The sequence below is a fragment of the Cyprinus carpio genome, chromosome A19 (assembly GCF_018340385.1).
Source record: "Cyprinus carpio isolate SPL01 chromosome A19, ASM1834038v1, whole genome shotgun sequence".
NCBI classification, from domain to species: Eukaryota; Metazoa; Chordata; class Actinopteri; order Cypriniformes; family Cyprinidae; genus Cyprinus; species Cyprinus carpio.
This window is the reverse complement of record NC_056590.1, coordinates 3,207,939-3,228,077: the sequence shown is the minus strand read 5'-3', so window position 1 is coordinate 3,228,077 and position 20,139 is coordinate 3,207,939. Positions and strand designations below refer to the sequence as shown.

At 37.5% G+C, this 20,139-nt stretch overlaps 1 protein-coding gene across 1 annotated transcript; it reads right to left on the bottom strand.

Moving 5' to 3' along the window:
* Positions 1 to 1,583: 1,583 nt before the first annotated feature.
* On the bottom strand, positions 1,584 to 10,792 carry LOC109064135 (splicing factor 3A subunit 3). The gene is made up of 17 exons (XM_042776081.1): positions 10,582 to 10,792; positions 10,095 to 10,142; positions 9,955 to 10,007; positions 9,765 to 9,870; positions 9,613 to 9,685; positions 9,440 to 9,531; positions 9,268 to 9,350; positions 6,791 to 6,929; positions 5,645 to 5,713; positions 5,456 to 5,523; positions 5,191 to 5,298; positions 4,988 to 5,057; positions 4,589 to 4,753; positions 2,941 to 3,051; positions 2,551 to 2,641; positions 2,122 to 2,177; positions 1,584 to 1,978 (listed from the first exon to the last, which is right to left on the bottom strand). Exons 1-17 carry the CDS (start codon positions 10,675 to 10,677, stop codon positions 1,901 to 1,903), a joined length of 1,506 nt encoding a protein of 501 aa, XP_042632015.1. The 5' UTR covers positions 10,678 to 10,792; the 3' UTR covers positions 1,584 to 1,900.
* Between the last annotated feature and the right edge of the window lie 9,347 nt (positions 10,793 to 20,139).

The window sequence follows — 20,139 nt, the reverse complement described above, 5'->3', positions numbered from 1 at the left end:
AAACACCTCTTTGCTCTACACTGTTGTATAAAATTATTAGCATATTTATGTGCTGATATTCAGAAAAGTACATTGCTTGTGCAATGAATATAAAAACTCATATATGGGTATTTTTTCTATCATTTCTTGAATTATAAGGGCATTCTAACTGCATTCTAATGGGCTTCATCGAGCAGTGAATGCTTACAGTGGCGAGTTCTGATTGGCCAGTGGCTCTTATTTAGTGCGTGAAGTATCGTATGTAGAGAATTGTAACATTTAATTTGCATGATAAATTTTACATAATACACAACATTATTAATCTAGACGGGATGGTGGGGGGTTGCTTTTTGTCATTTTTTACCACCAGGGGGATGCCATCCCCCTACACCCCTCCTCAATTCCAGCCCTGACTATATTTATATAAAGTAACAGTGAAGCAATAATAATTGGCCTCAAATAAAGTAGCTATCAGAACCAAGTACATGGTTTTATTGCACAACACTGTTAAATACATGATGTAATATGCCTATATTATAACAAATACCTGCAGAGGGCGCCAACGGCCTGGTGATGTTTCGTGTGATTCAAGACGTTTAAATCCATTTAATTTTAATATTTGGCCTCAATGCAAGTCAGAAACTTTTATTTTGGAATCGTGATGTAAAATAAATCGCATATTTAGAAATATGTTGATGTATTCTCCTGTGTTGGCATAGGTTAAAATGATTTCTGTTACAAATATGAACGTTAAGCAACCCAAGCTCACGACATATTCAGAGGAAGAGTTAGCCCCTTTCACACACAGTCTTCACTGGTAAATTACTGTTTAGAGATCATGTGTGAACAGGACCGTTTCAAACAACGTGATATCAACAAGTGTTTTTAAATGTAGGATTACTTTTTTTCCCGCAGCCAAACGCTGCACGCCGGTGAACTTTAAGCCCTGTGTTATATGCCAACTCTGAGCTGTATATATTAATATTTTGTGTATTTACCATGCACTTTTAACCAAAGTGGCTTACAAACAAGAAACAGTAAGATACTGTAGGTCTTCTGTTTTTTTAATCTTTAAAGCAAAACTAGAGTTTAACTTCTGTCACTGACAATAACATATTATACAATATAACTGAGCAAATACTTTTTCATCAGATTAATGTTGATTGTAAAATTGGTAAACCACACTGTTTGTCTATGAAAAAAATGGTTCACATCTCATTCTAGAACCAAACTTACAATTTGAACCATTCAGTGTCTCAAAAAAGTTTTTGATGCATCAGAAAAATCTTGGCAAAAAGATTGAAAGAGGCAGAATGAGTTTGTACTTTCATAATCTTTTGGGGAAAGAGCTGGCAAGATGCCGTTATCCTGCAGAGATCTATTGATGCAGCTGTGCTCTCATCACACAGAGGACCTTAAACAGGGTGCAGTCCACTGTGAGACACAGTGTGAATCTGCATTCTGTTTTTTCTTGTTCGTCTAAAAAAAGTTTTTCTTTCTTTTTTAAGTCTTTCTTTTTTCATTTGCAGTTATCACATCTGATTTTGTCGTTCTGATGTATGGAGTGTAGACTGATGTGGAGGATAAACGAAGGGGTCTGAATATTTTTAGTGAAGTGACAGATGCCCACTGAAGTTTGATTTTATTGTACAGCAGGCTTAAAAGTCTCCAGACTGGTTAAAAACAGCATTTTCCACACAATGTACTAACATTTATTGATTAATTAAAGATTAACGAAAGTCTCATATTTAAGATGCCAAATGAGAAAAATCGGGAATAATCAAATAGTAATAAAAATGTACAAACTGATCACTTTCAAAAAGACAAATCACATTTCTCTCTAACGGTGGAAAAGACAAGAGGACTAGACTCGATCACATTTCTGCTTCAGTATTTACACTGCGAGGTGTTCAGAGATCTGCTACAGAAGCCCCTGTCGTTTCAGATCCTCGTAAGTCTTCTTGTTGACCACGTTTCCGCTGGAGTCTTCGTATTCCTCCTGCAAGACAAATAAAATGCAAATACATTTCCTTTTTGAGCTCATAAACATCCTATTCCCACTTCAACATCACTAATCTTTCACTCTCCGACAAGGAACAACTCCAGCAGCCGAAGCAGAGTTTTAATGTCAGAATAGCTCACCTCTGTGTCTGGCTGCCATCGCTCTAATGCTTTCTGTGACTTCAGCTTTGACCAGACTGTTCCAGAGAAAAGAGAGAAGCTCATGTGAAGTGCAAGGACAGTTACCATGAGGGTCACTTTCCAAAACGGGTCTCTTTTGTGCCATTAATTATCATGCATCAATAAATGGGCAATGGTTTCAAATGGTAGATTATCTTCCGTGTTTTTCTACGTACTTTCAATACATTTTGTTAAGCTCAGAGATACATGTTGTGTTCTATGCATCAACCATCATTTATTAATTGATTACTGAAAATAGATATTGGTAAAAATATCAGCATTAACATATACCTTACAGTGTCATGAATTTGAGCAGAAGGCTAGTACTATCAATCCTGTTAGCAGTAACTGGGTGATTTATGTAAATCTTAGATGAAGTAGTGTACTCACGGGATACTGCATCCTCGATCTGGGTAACGTTGGCAAAGTGGGCTGTGTTAGGAATGCCCAGACAGCGCATGCCATGAGCGTGACGCCACTCCTGAAACAGAAAACTGATTTCTGACTGGGAACACCAAAGGCGTGACAGGCTTCTCAATACAGCAGTGGGGTTAAGAGGAAAGTGACAAACATGTTTCTATGCATTACGGTGTAACATACTAGCAGGACTAGTATTTCTCGTTATGAGCAGTCCTCTCATCAGTGATTGATTAGTCCCAGTAAAGGTGCCACAGTACATGCACTGAAAGACTTTAAAATTACTAGCTGAAATAGAAACAAAGGAGATCCTGCTCCATAACTACAAATTCTGGAACGTAAGAATTGTTCTTGCAAACTTACCGCAAAGTGTCTCTGGAAGGCTTTGGGTCCTCTGTACGTGTAATTGCCACAGATCTCACAGTTGTAATTGATGTTCAGGCCGTGCAGCTTGTACAGCCAGTATGGAATCGGCTAAAGACAAAGTTAATGACACACTATCAGCCTTTTACCAACAGAGCTGTGTGATACAGAAAAGAGTTAAAATAATACAAAAACAGAGATGTTATTTACTAAAGCTCAGTCTTAATTAGGGATGCACGATCATGATTTTTCATGTCCGATTCCGATACCCATTTTTTACAAGCAAACTGGCCGAATCCGATACCGATTTCCGATTTTTTTCTTCTTTATGCAACAAACCAGAAAGAAAGAAAGTATGCATAAACAAGATGTTTATTTGGTATTTAATAGGCCAAACTGGCTTTTGGCTATTGAAAACAATAACCGTAACCATCTGAAATTAACGGCAGTAACTGCTCAGTAAGTAGCCTACATTCAATACAAAGCTTTTGTTTTTGAATTGGGTTGAAACTACATAGAACTGGCCTTAAATGAAAAGAGTAACTGTAACCATGTGAAATTAAAGGCAACAACTGCAACACAATTCAACACACATTCACAGAAGATGTTTCTTAATCAGCATTCAGTATTTGTTTTAGTTTTTCAATTTGGTTTCAAAAAAAAAAAAAAAGGTCTTTACCAGTGAGACTAAATAAAAGTATGCTTTATAAATAAATTATTCCAAAATGTTAAAATTAAATAATGTTGGTGCGAATAAAACAAAGATGCAAAGTGTTTCATTCATCCAATTAAAAAAAAAAAAAAAAATTAGGGTAATGGTTATGATTTATATTTTTTTTTTTTTTACTTTAGAAAATATAAATTAATTGTATTGTGTTAAGTTAAAAATATATATGTGTGTGATTAATTTAAAATGTTTTAATTGGATGAATGAAACACTTTTTTTCAGTGTGCTACAGCAGGTGATTTTTAAATCAAATTAAGTCAATGTAATTTGAAGGTAAAATAAAAATAATCATCCTATACAGAAGTGACGTTTACTTATGGCTTCTCAAACGTGTATGCAAGTTCTACTTTACAAAAAAATAAATAATAATAATAAATAAAAATTCAGTTTTGTCACAGTTTATTCCGTTTCGTTTCACATCCAACACGCGAGAAGTTGAGCTGAACATCGCTTCACTGTCTGCGCTTGTGTAGGGTGCGGACAGCTACAGTACGCTCGCGCAGCTTCAGCGAGCGCAGGAAAGGGGCTCTTATTTGTGTGCGAGTACACCAACAGCTGTTCGCTTCCTGCTGTCTGTGCCTCAGACATGTAGCTCTGCACTTCCAGTGCTGAACAGCTGCCCGTGTCCCGCGCACAGATTTCGAAATACTTCCACACAAATGACATGATAGCGAATGATTACAATGTAGTCTGTGCATGCCGAAAAAAAATTGGCAGAAAAAAGACCAAAAAATGTCCGGTTCCGATTTATGGCCGGTCAACCGGTGCATCCCTAGTCTTAATCACTACTGTTCATTATGTTCTAGAGTCAATTACCCATCAATCAGACCATGTCAATGTCTAAACTGAATATAAAAACAGCTTTCTGTTTTAATCTCTAATAAACAGATTTCCTTTCCCCTTAATAAAAAGCAAACACACCTTTCCGTCCCAGCCGAGCGGCAGGTTTTTGGGGTTGTATATGATCTCATTATCTTCGTCTTCACTCTCGCTCTCGCTGGGCTGCTCTTCATCCTCCTCGTCACGCTCCTCTCCTGTGCGCGCCTGCTTCCTCTGGACGTTCTCATGCGTCAGCTGCCTCTGCTCCTGCAACACACACAACGAAACACATCAGCTTCAACAACACTGCAGACAATTCACACCAACGTCCCCAAACCACAACCACTCAGAAGAGAAACAATAAAATACATTATCCTGAACGTCATTTACTAAGTGTCTCTGTAATGCTATATAATGTTGTGGCTGATCAGTACAAAATGATAGTATAAATGTGAAATGAGAAGCGACTTAACACCAAACTACAGCAGGCAGACTGCTTACCCCCAGGATCTCCACATATTCATAAATCTGAGCTTCAAGAAAAGCAGATTCCTTGTTACGCTCCGAGTCTCTGCAGACACAAGACAGACAGACAGACGGATGGAAAAGAAAACACAAATATTTTAATAAATCACTTGTTTCTACACTAATTTAAATTTGACTGTATTGTGTTTACATAGCTTCCCAAACAGAGATAGGCTTACTTCTTCGGTCCCTTGGCTTTTGGGTTTTTGGCAAACAGTGAGGGGTCCAGCGCCTCCAAGGATTTGCCTTTAGTGCTGAACAGACGCTGGGCTCTCTCTTCTAGTGTGCTACAGTGAACAAACACACAACAATCACACATCTGGAGATCCCATACTGACTCAAGAACCAGGGACAGACAGTTCTGTGGATGCTTTATCTGTAGTTAAATGTGAGACTACAGTTACAGCGAGAGCAACACGCGCAGGACAGCGTGCTCACACTCACCCTCCACATTTGAGACCCAAAGCCATGAGAGCAGACTTCAATCTGTCCAGACCCAGAGACGCCAGCTCCTGCGCCAATCAAACACAACATTACTGACCTTTCAGTCCGAGTACAGTATGCATGTGTGACAAGAAAAATACAGTAAAAATAAAGTCACATTTGTAGCAGACAAGACCAAAAGAAACGGACCTCCCAGGAAGAGAAGGCAGACAGATCCAGATGTGCTCCAGCGTGAGTCAGAGCACTACTCGTCTCTTTCTGTAACACACACATTCAGAAAACATCTCAATTACAGCAGGACTAATCCATTTAACATTTCCTGAAATATGTAATGAGGCACCTGTCGCTGCATAGCTAGTGATAAACCTTATGATGTGTGTCACATGACAGTATACTGTGCTACAGCCTCCTGAGACCCAGAAAAAACATTTTGTGAATGTAGTATTTTTTTCATGTCATTACATTGATTACAGCATTATGAAAAAAATAAAAATAACAATTTTGAAGAATGATAATTCCTCTATAGAGAATGCCACGACGATTAAAAATAATAATAATAATAAAAAAAGAGAAAAAGACATGAATAAACGTAAATATGCAAAACATCAATAAGTTTTTAGGTTTCAGGATTTTTTATACCAAACTTTGTATAAAGATGATTCTCAGCTATGCTATGAAAGCTATAACAGGATGATTTGATATACTATTTTGCTTTATGCAGTGTGTGTGTAAAATGGCCATAAGAGGGTTTTCCCATTATATACAATGCATCTAATTAGCATATTAATGTGTTTTTGGGCCAACATGTGAAGAAAAAAAGAAGAATGGGAGAAATACTTGGCAAGATTTTCATAACATCATCTAATATTTCATAGGAATATAGAAATAGAAAATACTTGGCAAGATTTTCGTGTAATAAACTCTATTTTTTTGTTGGTGTATTGTACAGTGGATATGTATGAGATCGATGTCCTGTTTCATAACAGAAGATCATATTTTGATCTGAAACCCCATAACATTTTCCTGAGATGTTGATTTTTGACAAACAGTTTAAAAATTAGTCAGATTTAAATGATAATTACAAAATATACTATATATTTCCATAAGAATGTTCAATTTGATCACTAAATTAATGTCAGCCATTTTTAAAGCAGAGTGAGTGTTCATGGTTCAACTTCCAATCATTTGGTCTCTCTGGAAAGCCCTGAATGTGCTCAGTGCAGGACATCCAGAATTAAAACCGTGACGTAAGTTTTCAGAGAAATATAATGTCCTCTACTGTTGTAATAAGCTCTGTAGAGCTCAGTTAATGTTGTCTCTTAAACACAAACCCACCGGCCAGCCTGGAAACATCCCACTCTCCCACTTCTTCTCAAACTCTGCCAAGATCTTTCCGTAGAGCTCATTCTGATCCAGCAGAGGCTTGACCCTGTCAGTGTATTCCTGCAGGTACTCCAGCAACATCTCCAGATACCTGCGAGAGCACAGACCAATCACATTACACCCAGGGATTATCAGAAAGGCAACTCAAAAAAAAAAAAAAAAAAAAAAAAAAGTTAACTACAGATTACATGATTCAACGAAAAAGTGAGAAAAAAAAAAAAAAAGTTAACTACAGATTACATGATCAGCAGGTTTATAAACACTTCTCATTACTAAAGTTCATGTGGAGCAGCATTTAATGCCAACCTAGTCGCTCTGAGTCACTGAAAACAATCTTATCATGAGAGGTACACGAGTAAATCAGCACAGTGCTGCCTTTCATTCTGAAACATGAAGATCTGGTTCATTTAAGAGGTCATGAACTGAGAAATCAAAATTCCCTTGATCTTTTGACATATAAGATAACTTTCTCAGTGTAAAAACAGTTTATATTGAAGTCAGTCTGACAAAACGATAGGTTGTGGAATGTGCCGCTCTATGACATAAAACGCTTCTACATCACTGCCTGTTTAGCTCCGCCCACCGATTCTACATCACTGCCTGTTTAGCTCCACCCACTGATTCTATATTACTGCCTGTTTAGCCCCACCCACCGATTCTACATCACTGCCTGTTTAGCTCCGCCCACCGATTCTACATCGCTGCCCGTTTAGCTCCGCCCACCGATTCTACATCACTGCCTGTTTAGCTCCGCCCACCGATTCTACATCATTAGGCTTGTTTGAGATGAGCAAAATCTGCGCAGAACCGATCACCGGTGATCACCGCGAGATGCATGCCGGTTAGAAAAGTGTCCGAGTTACGTCCGCCTTGCTCTGATGTCATGCTGACGTGTGCCAAAATACTCTCGCGACGGCGAGGCGGCTGTGTCGGATTGAGCAGTCAAGCGCAGCTGCTCTCCACCGGACTGCGCTATTCAAAAGCATGATGGGAAACGACTGACTGACGACACAGATGCTCATTGGCTGGCTGAGAATCTCAGCTGATAATTTTCTCTTTATTCTGAATTAGATTACCCATTTATTTATTTATATTTACATGCGAACTAAACAAAAACAAAACACGCCTAGTGAAGTTAAGAATCAGGACATGCGTTTATTGTATTTAATTTTTCTCTTAATTAGAATTCTTGTTGTAATTTTCACTTTATTCTATTGTATGTTTGTGTGAATTAATAAATCAATCCATTAAAAACATACATGCACACATACATATGTAAATGGACTGTTTAGCCATTATTCCTCATCTTTGTGTGGTTTCATGTGAGAAGTGTCAGGGTCTGGCTTAAAACAAGGGAAAGGAAGAAATTCTGAAGAATGTTTGCTACAAAAAACAGCTTTGACTTGCATAGTATGGAAAAAATACTACGGACGTGAAATGTTGGCAGAAACCTGCTTGTTTGCAAACATTCTTCTAAATTTCCTCCTTTGTGTTCAGCAGAACAAAGGAATTGATGCACATGATGACAAAACAGTGGTATTTCGATTACATCCACTGTGTCTGCGATAAAAAACGCGAACACGATCTCCTCCATTGCTGAAGTTTACAGGGGAATTGATGCACATGATGACAAAACAGTGGTATTTCGATTACTTTTTTTGACCCCTCCCCTTACTGCAGCCGCCTACATTTCAGGCGAGGCAAGGCGCATCTCAAACAAGCCTATTGTCTGTTTGTTTAGCCCCGCCCACCGATTCACTCATGTAGTGTAAATAACGAGGTCTACACAGAAACCAAACGATAAAGATGCTCCGAAGACAACAAGACGCTGCACAGAAACAGTCTTTGCATCGCCTTCCATCAGATCCCAACATTAGGAAAGAGCTTTATTTTTAATGAAGATCCAGACCGCGTCAGTATAAGATTGGACATTTGTTCACTTCATTTCACCGCAGATTCGTTTACAAACAAGGCACAATTTAATGCAGGATTTTCAGAAAGACTGAAACTGAAAGACGATGCTGTGTGACTATAACGGACTATAACACACAAGTGTGAGTAAACATTTTATTACCGGCTCACTATTGCTTTGTTTGATATGAACTGAATATTTGTGTGTTTTTAACCTAAATCACAGCAGTGATGGTTTACTTCAGTCTACAATCATCACACCTGTTCACACAGAGCGTGCACACGAGGGGCTCGAAGCAGGACAGGAAGAGCCTATTACTGCTAAAATATTATGTTTTGTGACGTAAGAATCTTGGACCTCAGAGAACATTACAAAATACTAAAAAAAACCTACCCCTTTAAACTACAGTATTTGCAGATATAATATAATTACACTAGGACATAATATGATTCTGTTTTTATTTGATTCAATCGTTCAGCCCTGTCATGTGGCATTTAAATGACCAGCTTTCACCTACTTCTTATACTCCGCATTCTTCCGGTCTTTAGAGATGTCAAAGAGCTGATCGAATGTTGACAGATAAGAGACATACTCCAGTTTCTAGAAGAGAGCAACAGACAGAAGCATGAGAGGCTTTGGTTCAGTTATTTGGAGATGGCTGAATCAGATAACAGTAAGTCAGACAGTACCTCGACTCCTTTGAGGTTAGTGTACTTCAGGTAGCAGTCGTGGAGGTCCAGGTAGCGTCCGTAACCCTCTTCATCCGTGAACTCCACCAGATCTGAGATCAGCATTGAGACAGTTACTATCACGTGACTGACGCCCGCCTCAGCAAACAGCACTCGCATCACTCCAGACTTACTTTGTGCCTCCTCACTGGGGTTGTCTTTGGCTTTCATGAGCTCTTCAAACTCCACTGACATGGGCACACAGATCTGGAAGTGACACACAAGACGAGCGGAGTGAGACAGAGGCGTGTCGTTCAGGGCGAGGGGACAGAGGAGGACAGATCACCTCATTAGGGTGTTTCCTGTGGAACTCCTTGATCAGTTTGAGTCGGTTGTAGAATTCGGCGAACTCGTTAGGTCCCGATATCGCATTCAGCTCGTCCTTCCTCATACTGATGAACAGACACACAACACAGCCGTGAGATCGAACTAAACAAGGCTGATATACTTCTATCCGGACTCAGAGACTGTCTTACCCGTCTTTGTCCTCATACAAGTCTCTGAGGTTTGCGCTCACTTCCATGTACCTCTGCAAGAACCAAATAACACAAACACACCAGCTTCATGCAGGATTACGACTTTGAGGATTATTAGAAGAGCGTAAAATGAAACTCACGTCCAGCATAGCTCTCACTCGGTGATCAGAGTTGATCTGGTCTCTCAGCTGATGAACACAGAAAAGAAAACGTGTGCTGAATGAAAACATAAACGTCTCCATGTAGAACTAAACTTAACTTCTGAAGCTACTTCCAAAAAAAAAAAAAAAAAAACTATGTGCACTTCTCAAAAAGAGCAACCAACAGTTACTCAATCATAACAACTACATGTAGAAGTAATAAAGATATACTGAGAGAAAGGAAATTATCATGAAAACTAAAGTATTCATAGTTTGGTGCGAGAAACCTACATATTTACATTATAATGTGTTGTATATTGTAGATTACAGTAGACTGTGAAAACAACACACATAACTTGACATTAATCACTGCTAGGCGTAAGTAATGTAATAGTGTTGGGTTTAGTTTAGTTTAGTTTATTAAGAACATGATGGGTGTGTAAACGTTAGCTCCGTTTTAAACCCTTTCAGAGGTGCGTGAAGTTACCGTGGTTTTCTTCGTCAGCATCTCCTTCGTTTCGGCGTCCATTAGTCTCTCTTTCTCCTCATGGTATCGACGCTGTTGCTCTAGAATCGTCTCCATGGCAGTTCAGTAGTTTCTGGATATCTGCTTTATTCAACTGTTGTTGCGTTGAGTCCGCGTACGCGCGTGTAACCTGCAGGAAAGAGATCCAGTGCTTATTTCATTTGGCCGGTAGGATTGAAGAATTGACGACAGAATAAATATTTCAATTATTCTATATATCTATATATATATATATATATATATATATATATATATATATATATATATATATATATATATATATATATATATATATTATTTTTGAAATGGTAAACATCGCTAGTTCATCGGAATGGTATGTATATCGATGACGTTTATGGCAGTCGCTATGTGACCACAAAAAAAAAAAAAAAAAAAAAAAAAAAATTGTGGACTTGATTCGAACAAGCTAAACGTAAAAAATCGTCACACTTTTGGTGTTCGCGGTCAAAAATGTCCTCCATCTCCATATGACTAGGAACACCGAGTATTAACAAAGTCTCAATATGTATAAAGTATTAATATGTATTAATAGATTAATAAAATATGTACCCTGTTGGGTTAATTTGGTCGCTGTTTTCCGTTGTGTTTGGCCAGCAGATGTCCTCAGCGTGTGTTCATCAGAACGAATAATAATAATAAAGTTTATTAATCAGAAACCTGCTTCATTATAGACCCGTCCACCTCCGCTGGCTTCTCAGGTTTTATTCTCAGAGATATTCTGCTGCTGTGCTCACAAAAAAGACGATATGCTAATGATATTAATTATTGAATAATTTATGCTAATAAAATAATTATAATAATCAAACCCTCTGCTGTGGCATTATAGACTCCATCACTATTTCGTATTTTTTTTTTTTTTTTTTTATTTTTTTTTTTTTTATTCACAGTAATGCTAGATATGAAGAAATGGAGTTTAATTAATTTTAATTTGTGATGCATTATTTACAGTAAATAAAGTTTTAAAGCAGTTTACAGAGAAAAATGCCGTACAGCTACCCATATGGCTCTTAAAATAAAGTTTTATAGAATTTAATAAAATAAAATAAAATAAAATAAAAAGTTGCAATTTAATGCCATGACTCATGATTTCTGACCCTTTAGAAAGCAGAATAAAATGGTATTGATATCAAATTTGGTAAACTGTCACAATTAAGATTTAATTTGTGTTAAGATATGCCATGCCCTGAGACATGTGTGTGTGTGTGTGTGTGTGTGTGTGTGTGTGTGTGTGTGTGTGTGTGTGTGGTTATGAGCACATAGATGTTCACACAGTTTTAAGTGTAATTGCAGTTTTATTTTGGATTTAAGAAGCTGGGGTGGTTTGACTGCGAAAATGTCCAAATATATAGTGAAGTGTAAAAGAAAAAAAAAAACTCCTAGAACGAGCTCACCATAATATCAAAGCTCATGATTTACACACCACTACTGGACACATTATTTCATACAGAAACAGTGATTAAATTTGAGTGCAACAGAATGTATTATTGTTTTATTAACCCTTAATGAAACTGCTGAGCAACTACATCAGATCAAAAGTGCCTCTCTGTGTTTCTGCATGCCAGTCTCTTATATCCAGTTATACGACTGGCCTGCCGGCAGTCAGACATGTCGAGATTTTCTTCTGTTGAAGAGCTGCTTTTGTAATTGTGTAACAGGTTATGAGATCTGTTTGAGGACGCCGCTGCAGTCTCATAACCCTGGCTGTCCATGTCTGTCTCCTCCGCCATCTTTTTCTCTCTGAGGTTTTATGACAGTGGTAGGAAACTATTAGTTTGAATTATTAGTCCCACCCAGCCTTGATTATTGAGCCGTCTCTGAGTGTGAGGGATGGTGGGTGAAGTGGGTTGTGCTCAAAGACCAAAATGGCAAGGAGGTACTCGTTTTAGTCATGTTTTTCTATAGAAATGTTCTGACTGTAAGCAGTTTAACTTGTTTCACTTCATAAACAGATGCATTTATTCTTTCTGATGTTCTTGTTCAGAAATTAAATGTGCATTTAGCACTTGATTAGTTATGATGGCTGGTGTGATTTTAAGCTATGTGTGGCAGAAACCTTTCAGATACGGAGGTGATCGGTCTCCTCAGCGCCCTCGAGCTCATGTTCAGTGTTTCATCCCTCAGGTTCACTCACACAAATGTGCCACCGCAGGAAAAGCTCCTCTGATCAGATTACACAGCAGACACTCATCCTCTTGGTGACTCTGTAAGCGCTGCTGCTGCTCCAGTACTGACCCTGAAGAAGCACTCTTCTTTTCTCCTGATAGCACTCTCTCAGCAGTAACTGTTGTTTTTTTTTTTTTTTTTTTTTTTTTTTTTTTGAGATTTTTGTTCGTTTTTTTTTTCTAAAGCTCTCATAGTGGTTTCTTACTGGCAAGCAAAAGCAAAAAATAAATAATAAAAAAATGTTTTTTATGTTTTTGAAAGCAGTCTCAACATGGTTGCATTTATTTGTTTTTTGTTTTTTTAAAAAGTAATATTTTTATATGCTGATTTGGTCCTCAAGTAACATTTCTTATTATCATTTTATGTTGAAAACTAAAATATATTTAAAAATATATTGTAATTTTTTTTGTGGAAGATGATCATTTTTCAGGATTCTTTAATGAATAGAGTCAAAAGTGTTTGTTTGAAATAGAGCCTTTGAACACTATATATTATTTTAATTCTGAATATGTGTGTGTGTGTGTGTGTGTGTGTGTGTGTGTGTGTGTGTGTGTGTGTGTGTGTCAAAAGTTGGGATAATTAAGATTTTTGTGTTTGCAGCTTAATATTTTTGTGAAAACTGTGACACCTTTTTTTCAGGATTCTTTGAGGAATACAAAGTTCAAAACAGCATTTATTTTAAATAGATATCTTTTGTAAAATTAGAAACTTTGGATCAATTTAGTGCATCCTTGCTGAATAAAATTAATTTATTGTCTTGTCTTTTTTTTTTTTTTTCCCAGATTGTTGAATGGTAATGTATCAAGTTTGCCACAAAAATAGTATGCAGCAAAAACTGTTTTCATCACTGCCAATAAAAAGAAATGTTTCTTTAGTGGCAAACATTTACATTACATTAAGTCATTTTGCACACGCTTTTATCCAAAGCGACTTACAATTAGGGGATACATAAAGTGATTCTTCTTAAAGATGCAAATAGACACAGGAAGTTCTTGTAATAGCAAATTTTAGGCATTGTTCAAATAAGTGCAAGCTAGAAAGGGAAGGAATAAATAAAGAGAAAGACAATGTTTTTTTTATTATTTATTTGTTTGTTTGTTTGTTTGTTTAATTTAGGATGGAATTTAGGAGGAAGTCAAGTAGCGTCTAAAGAGATGTGTTTTCAGCTGTCGCTTGAAAATGGTCAGGGATTCATCATTCCGGATAGGGGTGGGAAGATCATTCCACCAGCCAGGAACGGTGAACGAGAATGTTCTGGAAAGTGATTTTGAGCCTCTCTGTGATGGTATCACAAGGCGTCGCTCACTAGCAGATCTCAGACTTCTGGAGGGGATGTAGATTCGTAGTACTGAGTGGAAGTAGGAGGGTGGCTGTGGCTGTTCTTTATGAAAGTGTCAATGTCTTGAACTTGAACTTAGTGTAAGTTCTGCTTTTCATATCATTTATGTTCCTGGGGTCAGCAAGATGTATCCGGCGAGCATGCAGGACTGAGGGCTGTAATCTTCCACACTCATGTTCATTAGATGATAAACAGTGTTACTCTGACCTTTTGTATTATTTCTCTAGTCCTCTTGAGTGTGTGTGAGATCTTAAAGGAATCGATGGTGTTCACTATATGCAGCACAGGAGATGTGTAGATTGATTTATTTGAGTGAAATCTCTCTTGTTGTGCAGGATTCAGTAGGAACTGGCAGAGATGACCCTCGATCCTCCTCTAAACTGCAGGTAGGTCTGGGAGTCTGCCGTGCTAATGATAGTCTGCAGTACATAGTATATCTGGTTCTAGTGTCTATCACAGATTACAGTCATAGTCCCGGGGTCTTGGTGTTTTTTGTGTGATGCCCTCAGCACTGTCAGGTCAGTATCTGTGAGTCCAGAGTTGAAGCTCTTGGGTAAAGCGGCCTGTTGTGTGGAAGATTGCCTTGTAATGTTCATTTTCTGTTCGAGCTGTTCTGATGACCCAGAGCAGAGCTTTCTGCTCTTCTTTCACACTGAGGCCCAGACAGTTGAAAGGAATATTCTGGATTAAATACAGTTTAAAGCTGGACGTGATGTGTATTGAAAATGTTCCCATATTTGCATTTTACATTACCATGAGACTTTTGTGCATTCTTTCAACCTATTATTGATGTACGAGGAAGGGAGGGACCTTGCATAACTGTTGTATTATTGTTCATGGCTTTCAGTCTAAGAAAAGTTGATAAACATGCCACAGTTTTAATGAGATTTGATTGATTTAAACATACCAAATTCTTGAATGGCAATGACTCCCAATACAGAGCTTTGATCTCAGGCCTCCCATTTGCTACAGCATTCAAATATTATTTTCAAAACTCTTTTTTACAATAACTAGTAGTGTCCATAGATGAATATAAATAACTAATTAAAATTATATAATAGATATATTAAAATTAAGTTTTTGTATTTTAAAGGGAATGTTCACCCAAAAATGTCAATTCTGTCATCATTTAGTGAACTTCAAGTTGTTCCAAACCTGTATGAGTTTCTTTCTTCTGTTGAACAAAAAAGAATATATTTTGAATTACAAGTGTAACCAAACAGTTGATATTAGCCACTGAAATATAAACCTGGCATAGCCAGGAAAAAAGTATGTTCTTTATAAATCCCCATGAAGTTTTAAGGTTTTATTAATTTACATTTTCTGAGTATAGAAATCAGACTTTAAGCTACTTCATGTTGTGGGAATTCTGGCTCTTAAAAAGGGGGGGGGGTAGTTGTTTTAGCTTATTTGACATGGTTGCATCTTGTTTCAAGGAAATACATTTAAAAGGATTGATTTCATGGGATCTTTTAACGTGGAGCAAGCATCACTGACATGAAATATGTTGGTTGTATTGGTTCTGACAGGAAAAGATAGTTTTAATTCTTAATTTACAAGCTTCAAGCAACTATTTTGCCCACATTTCTTCTCCAGTTGCACTAAACTTCCATGGCAATAGCACTTGAGATGCATTCAAACCCAGAAGTTCTTTTAAATATGCGTCTGTTCAGCGGAGGAATTGGGAAGAAGTGTTTGTGGGTTCTTGAGAGGCTTGTGGAAAGGCGAATTGATGGAAAATCTCCATGACTAACATCTGGGAGCGTCACGCAAGTGTCAACATGTATCTGTGCCTCTCCGCTCACATTAATGATGTGTGTGTGTGATATTCACCTGCTTCTGTTCACATTCATCTGCCTCCAGCCCAGCGTGCAGGAAAAGCTTTCCACTAGACACATTTGATATGAAAAGGGATTTCACAGCCCATAAATTCACCATTTTAAGCTTTTCTTCAGATTTTAGTTCAACACCGCCAGACAGTCATTTGTGACACTTTTATAACTCATGCTTTTTAGGGTGGAGACATCATCAGCGCTTGAAATAAACACGCTGTGTCTAATGGGAGGCTCATAATTAAATCATCTTGGGATAAAAACCTGCCAAAAACAGTAGTCAATCTGGTCTTTAGTGGTATGTCATGAGATGCATAACAAAACAGATTTTGGAGAATGTGTATTTAAAGGAATAATTTACTCAATGAAATCTATGTCATCCTTGTTAGTTTTTCTCCAGTAGAAAACACAATGATCATGATGCTCTTTTCCAAACAATGAGCTTACAGTTTTTCTTCATTACTTAAAACACATTGCTTGAAATTACTCAGGTTTGGCTGCACTCATTGCCCAGCCTCTTCTTCTTCTTCTTCTTCTACTTCTCCTTCTTCCTCCTCCTCTGTAGTTTAGGGAAATGGGTGTGCTTTTTGATAAAAGGCATTATGGTTTCAAAAGCCTGGTTATAGTGTTTAAACAATTGAGAAAAACTGTAATAAAAGTAACATAAATGAACTTTGGTAACGCTCTAGAATAGAGAACACATATCCACTTGTTAACTAATAGTTTTTTTTCAATAAATTAATTATTTGTTTGCTTTTTTTTTATATATTGTGGTGTTTTTTTTGTTTAGGTATGGGGTTTAAGAATTAAGGGATCTAAAATATGATCATGCAGAATAAGGCATTAATATGTGCTTTATAACAGCCAATATGCTTAGTAATATGCATGGTTTTAAGCAATCAGTTAATAATGAGAACTGGTCCTTAAAATAAAGTGTTACCAGAAATTCATGCTGCTTGTGCAATGCCAAGTCAGCTTTGTGAGGAACAGAGTAAAATTTACAGTAAGTCATTATTCATAGAAACACTTCACTTCCACAAAGAGCAGGAAAAAAGAGAGAGTCATATACAGATTGACTTTACAGAGATTACATTTTGCTCTAAACCGTTCCTTATTCCTGCAGGTGTGGAACCTTTATTAGATTTCCTAAATGAAAATGTTTTAGCAATGTAATCAGTGCAGTGGAAATTGAATGTCAATCACTCTTTATATAGTTGTGAACTTCATCAGTGGGACTGAATTATTAATGATAGAGCTGAAGATCTTAAAAAAGGTTGCTGAATAGTGAAGATGCACAGTGATCTTTAAAGTGATCTACTACAGAGTAAAATGTTGTTGTTTGTAAATCTGATTTTTAATAAATGTATATCTCGATTCAGTTTGCTCTGTCAGTAATGAATTCATGGTGCTGATCTAAGTCCTGTAAATGCTGTCTGTGTGTGTGGAGTCCTGCTGTGAGCAGCACGAATCTCTCTGTCATCTGTGTGTTACTGAACAAACACTTATCAAATTCAGTTCTTGGCAAGATTAGAAAATGATTTTTCTAGCTCTCCGTCAGGTCTGTTGACGAATTTTTTAAGCATAAAAGCTTTAGTGAAATGATTATTTGAATGAAAACACAGCATTCGTTTGTGAGGGTCTTCATGAGGATCTTTGTAATGATTTGTGTCACCTTGATGGAAAGGAGATGTCTTTGTACTCCAGTACTACTTTATTTTGCTTTTTTGGATTATTGGTTTTTGGTTTTTGGTTTTTTTACAGTCAGTCTACTGTAGTGAAATAAACCCTTGAGAGTGATATCTTGACCAGCTGTGGCATCTCTTATGTAAACATTCAGCATGTATGTTTGTGTGTGTGTGTGTGTGTGTATCTCTTTTGTAAACATTCAGCTCGTTGTCTGTGTGTGTGTGTGGTGTGTACTCTGTGTCTTGTGTGGTCAGTGTGTGTGTGTGTGTGCGCGCGCGTGTGTTTGTGTCTTTTTGTGTGTGTGTGTGTGTCTGTGTGTGTGGTGTGTGCATGCATGTGTTCTGTGTGAGTGAGTTTGTGTGTGTGTGCACGCGTGTGTGTGTTGTGTGTGTGAGTGTTCATGCGTATGTGTGTGTGTGTGTGTGCAAGCGTGCATGCGTGCGTGTGTGTGTGTGTGTGTGTGTGTTTCTGTGTGTGTGCGTGCGTGCGTGTGTGTGTGTGTTTCTGTGTATGTGTGTGTGTGTTTCTGTGTGTGTATCTGTGTGTGTGTGTGTGTGTGTGTGTGCATGTGTTTCTGTGTGTGTGTGTGTGTGTGTGTGTGCGTGCGTGCGCGCGTGCGTGCGTGTGTGTGTGTGTGTGTGTGTGTGCGTGCGTGCGTGCGTGCATCTGTGTGTGCGTCTGTGTGTGTGTGTGTGCGTCTGTGGGTGTGTGTGGGTGATTTCTGCATGAATTGATGAGTCATAAATTCAGCATGGCTCTGATCAGTTCTGTGAATGAGTGTGTTATTCATGAACAGAAGTATTTTCCTGTAATTGACAGTTTACTGTGTGCATCTCTCTGTATATAAAGTGGCCCTGTGTCATTTTTGAGGTTCCTAATATTGTTTTGGGAGTCTCCTACAATAGGTTTACACTCATGCATCTATTATTTATCATACTTACAGATTGTGATTCAGTGGAGCCAGCTGCTCCAAATAAACTGTGTACTGAGACATCTTTCAAGAGCAAGCGTTTTGTGAATCCCTGAGATCAGGGAAGCAGCCGTCAGTAAAATAACAGCAACACAAAACAGATTGGGGTTGTACTGCTGTGATACAGTGAAAATTTTTTTTTTTTTTTTTTAGCCACTGATTCTTTGCAGCCACTTCATACGGAAGTGAAAATAAAACTAATTTACTTTCACAGCGTCTTCTCGACATGATGTTACCCACACAAACAAGCTACAGTGTTTGTTTCTCTCTCAAGCTACTTTCTCATCTACATTTAAACAAACTCTTCAAATATCTAAAAATCATTTTAATTTCTCATTAATGTCGTAAACATGATCAAATTCAGTTGTGAGGTTCTCTGAAGTGTGCATCTGTAGACTGCAAACTTGTGTGCTCTGTTTATCGGTCGACCACTATACTCATATACTAAAACCATACTCTTAAATGCATCAGACATTCTCAAATCAGCATTGCTTTCTTGTTTGTTGACCCAAATGTCTTGTACTGTTTCTGATCCCAGAGCCAATCTTCAAATCCATTCAGATTATCCCTAGAGGAGGAATATCTGCCAGCTTTCACCACATTTAGCCATGAGTTGTGTTTGCATGGATTACTTAAAAATAGACACCTATCCATTTACCTGTACAACAATTAAAAGTAAGAAACGGATACCAAAACTGAAAATTTTCATTTATACACTCCAATGTTGTTCAAGATCAGTATATCTTTCTTTCTTTCTCTTTTTCCTTGGAACACAAAAGAGGAAATTTTAAAGGACATCTTGGGAAGTAAATTTGGACTGGGTCTGTCATGCATTTAAATGAAAAAACACAAAGTATAATCCAATAGTCTTTTGAAGTCATCTGAGTCTTTTGAAGTCATTTGATAGGCAGAACAAATCAAAATCCAAGCTGTTATTCCTTGAAAACTGTTCTGCCTGCTGTGGCTCTTAAATCTCATTCATGCTCAAATAGGGCACTTATGCCATTTTCCTTTGTTTCTCATAATCAATCTCACTGTGGTACATTCAACTGCGATTATTCATTTTTGAGTAAACTAACCATTTTAAAGCAGCTCAAATAATGAGAGCAAAGAGGTGGTGCTGGTGTGTCTGGAGGTGTTAGAGTTACACACATAGCCAAAAGTTTTGGAAGTGACATAAATTTTGTGTTTTGCAAAGTTTGCTGCTTAAGATGTTGTGGTGTTCATTCACATTGTTTCTAGATTATTGTGTAGAGTGATCAGATGCATTTTAAATAATTGCTAAAAGGTTCATTGGCCAAAAAAAAAAAAAACTTTTCACAAAAAAACCTGACACAGAATGACCAGCTAACATTAACTGACTAATCATATCAGCAGCACATGTGAAAGTGTGAATGAGTACTAGTCAGGTGAAATCACTATCATACTAATTATATTGTAAAAGCAGACTGATTACTTTTTCACTTGTGTAAAAATGCTGTAAAGTGAGGGTGCTCATAAATAGACTT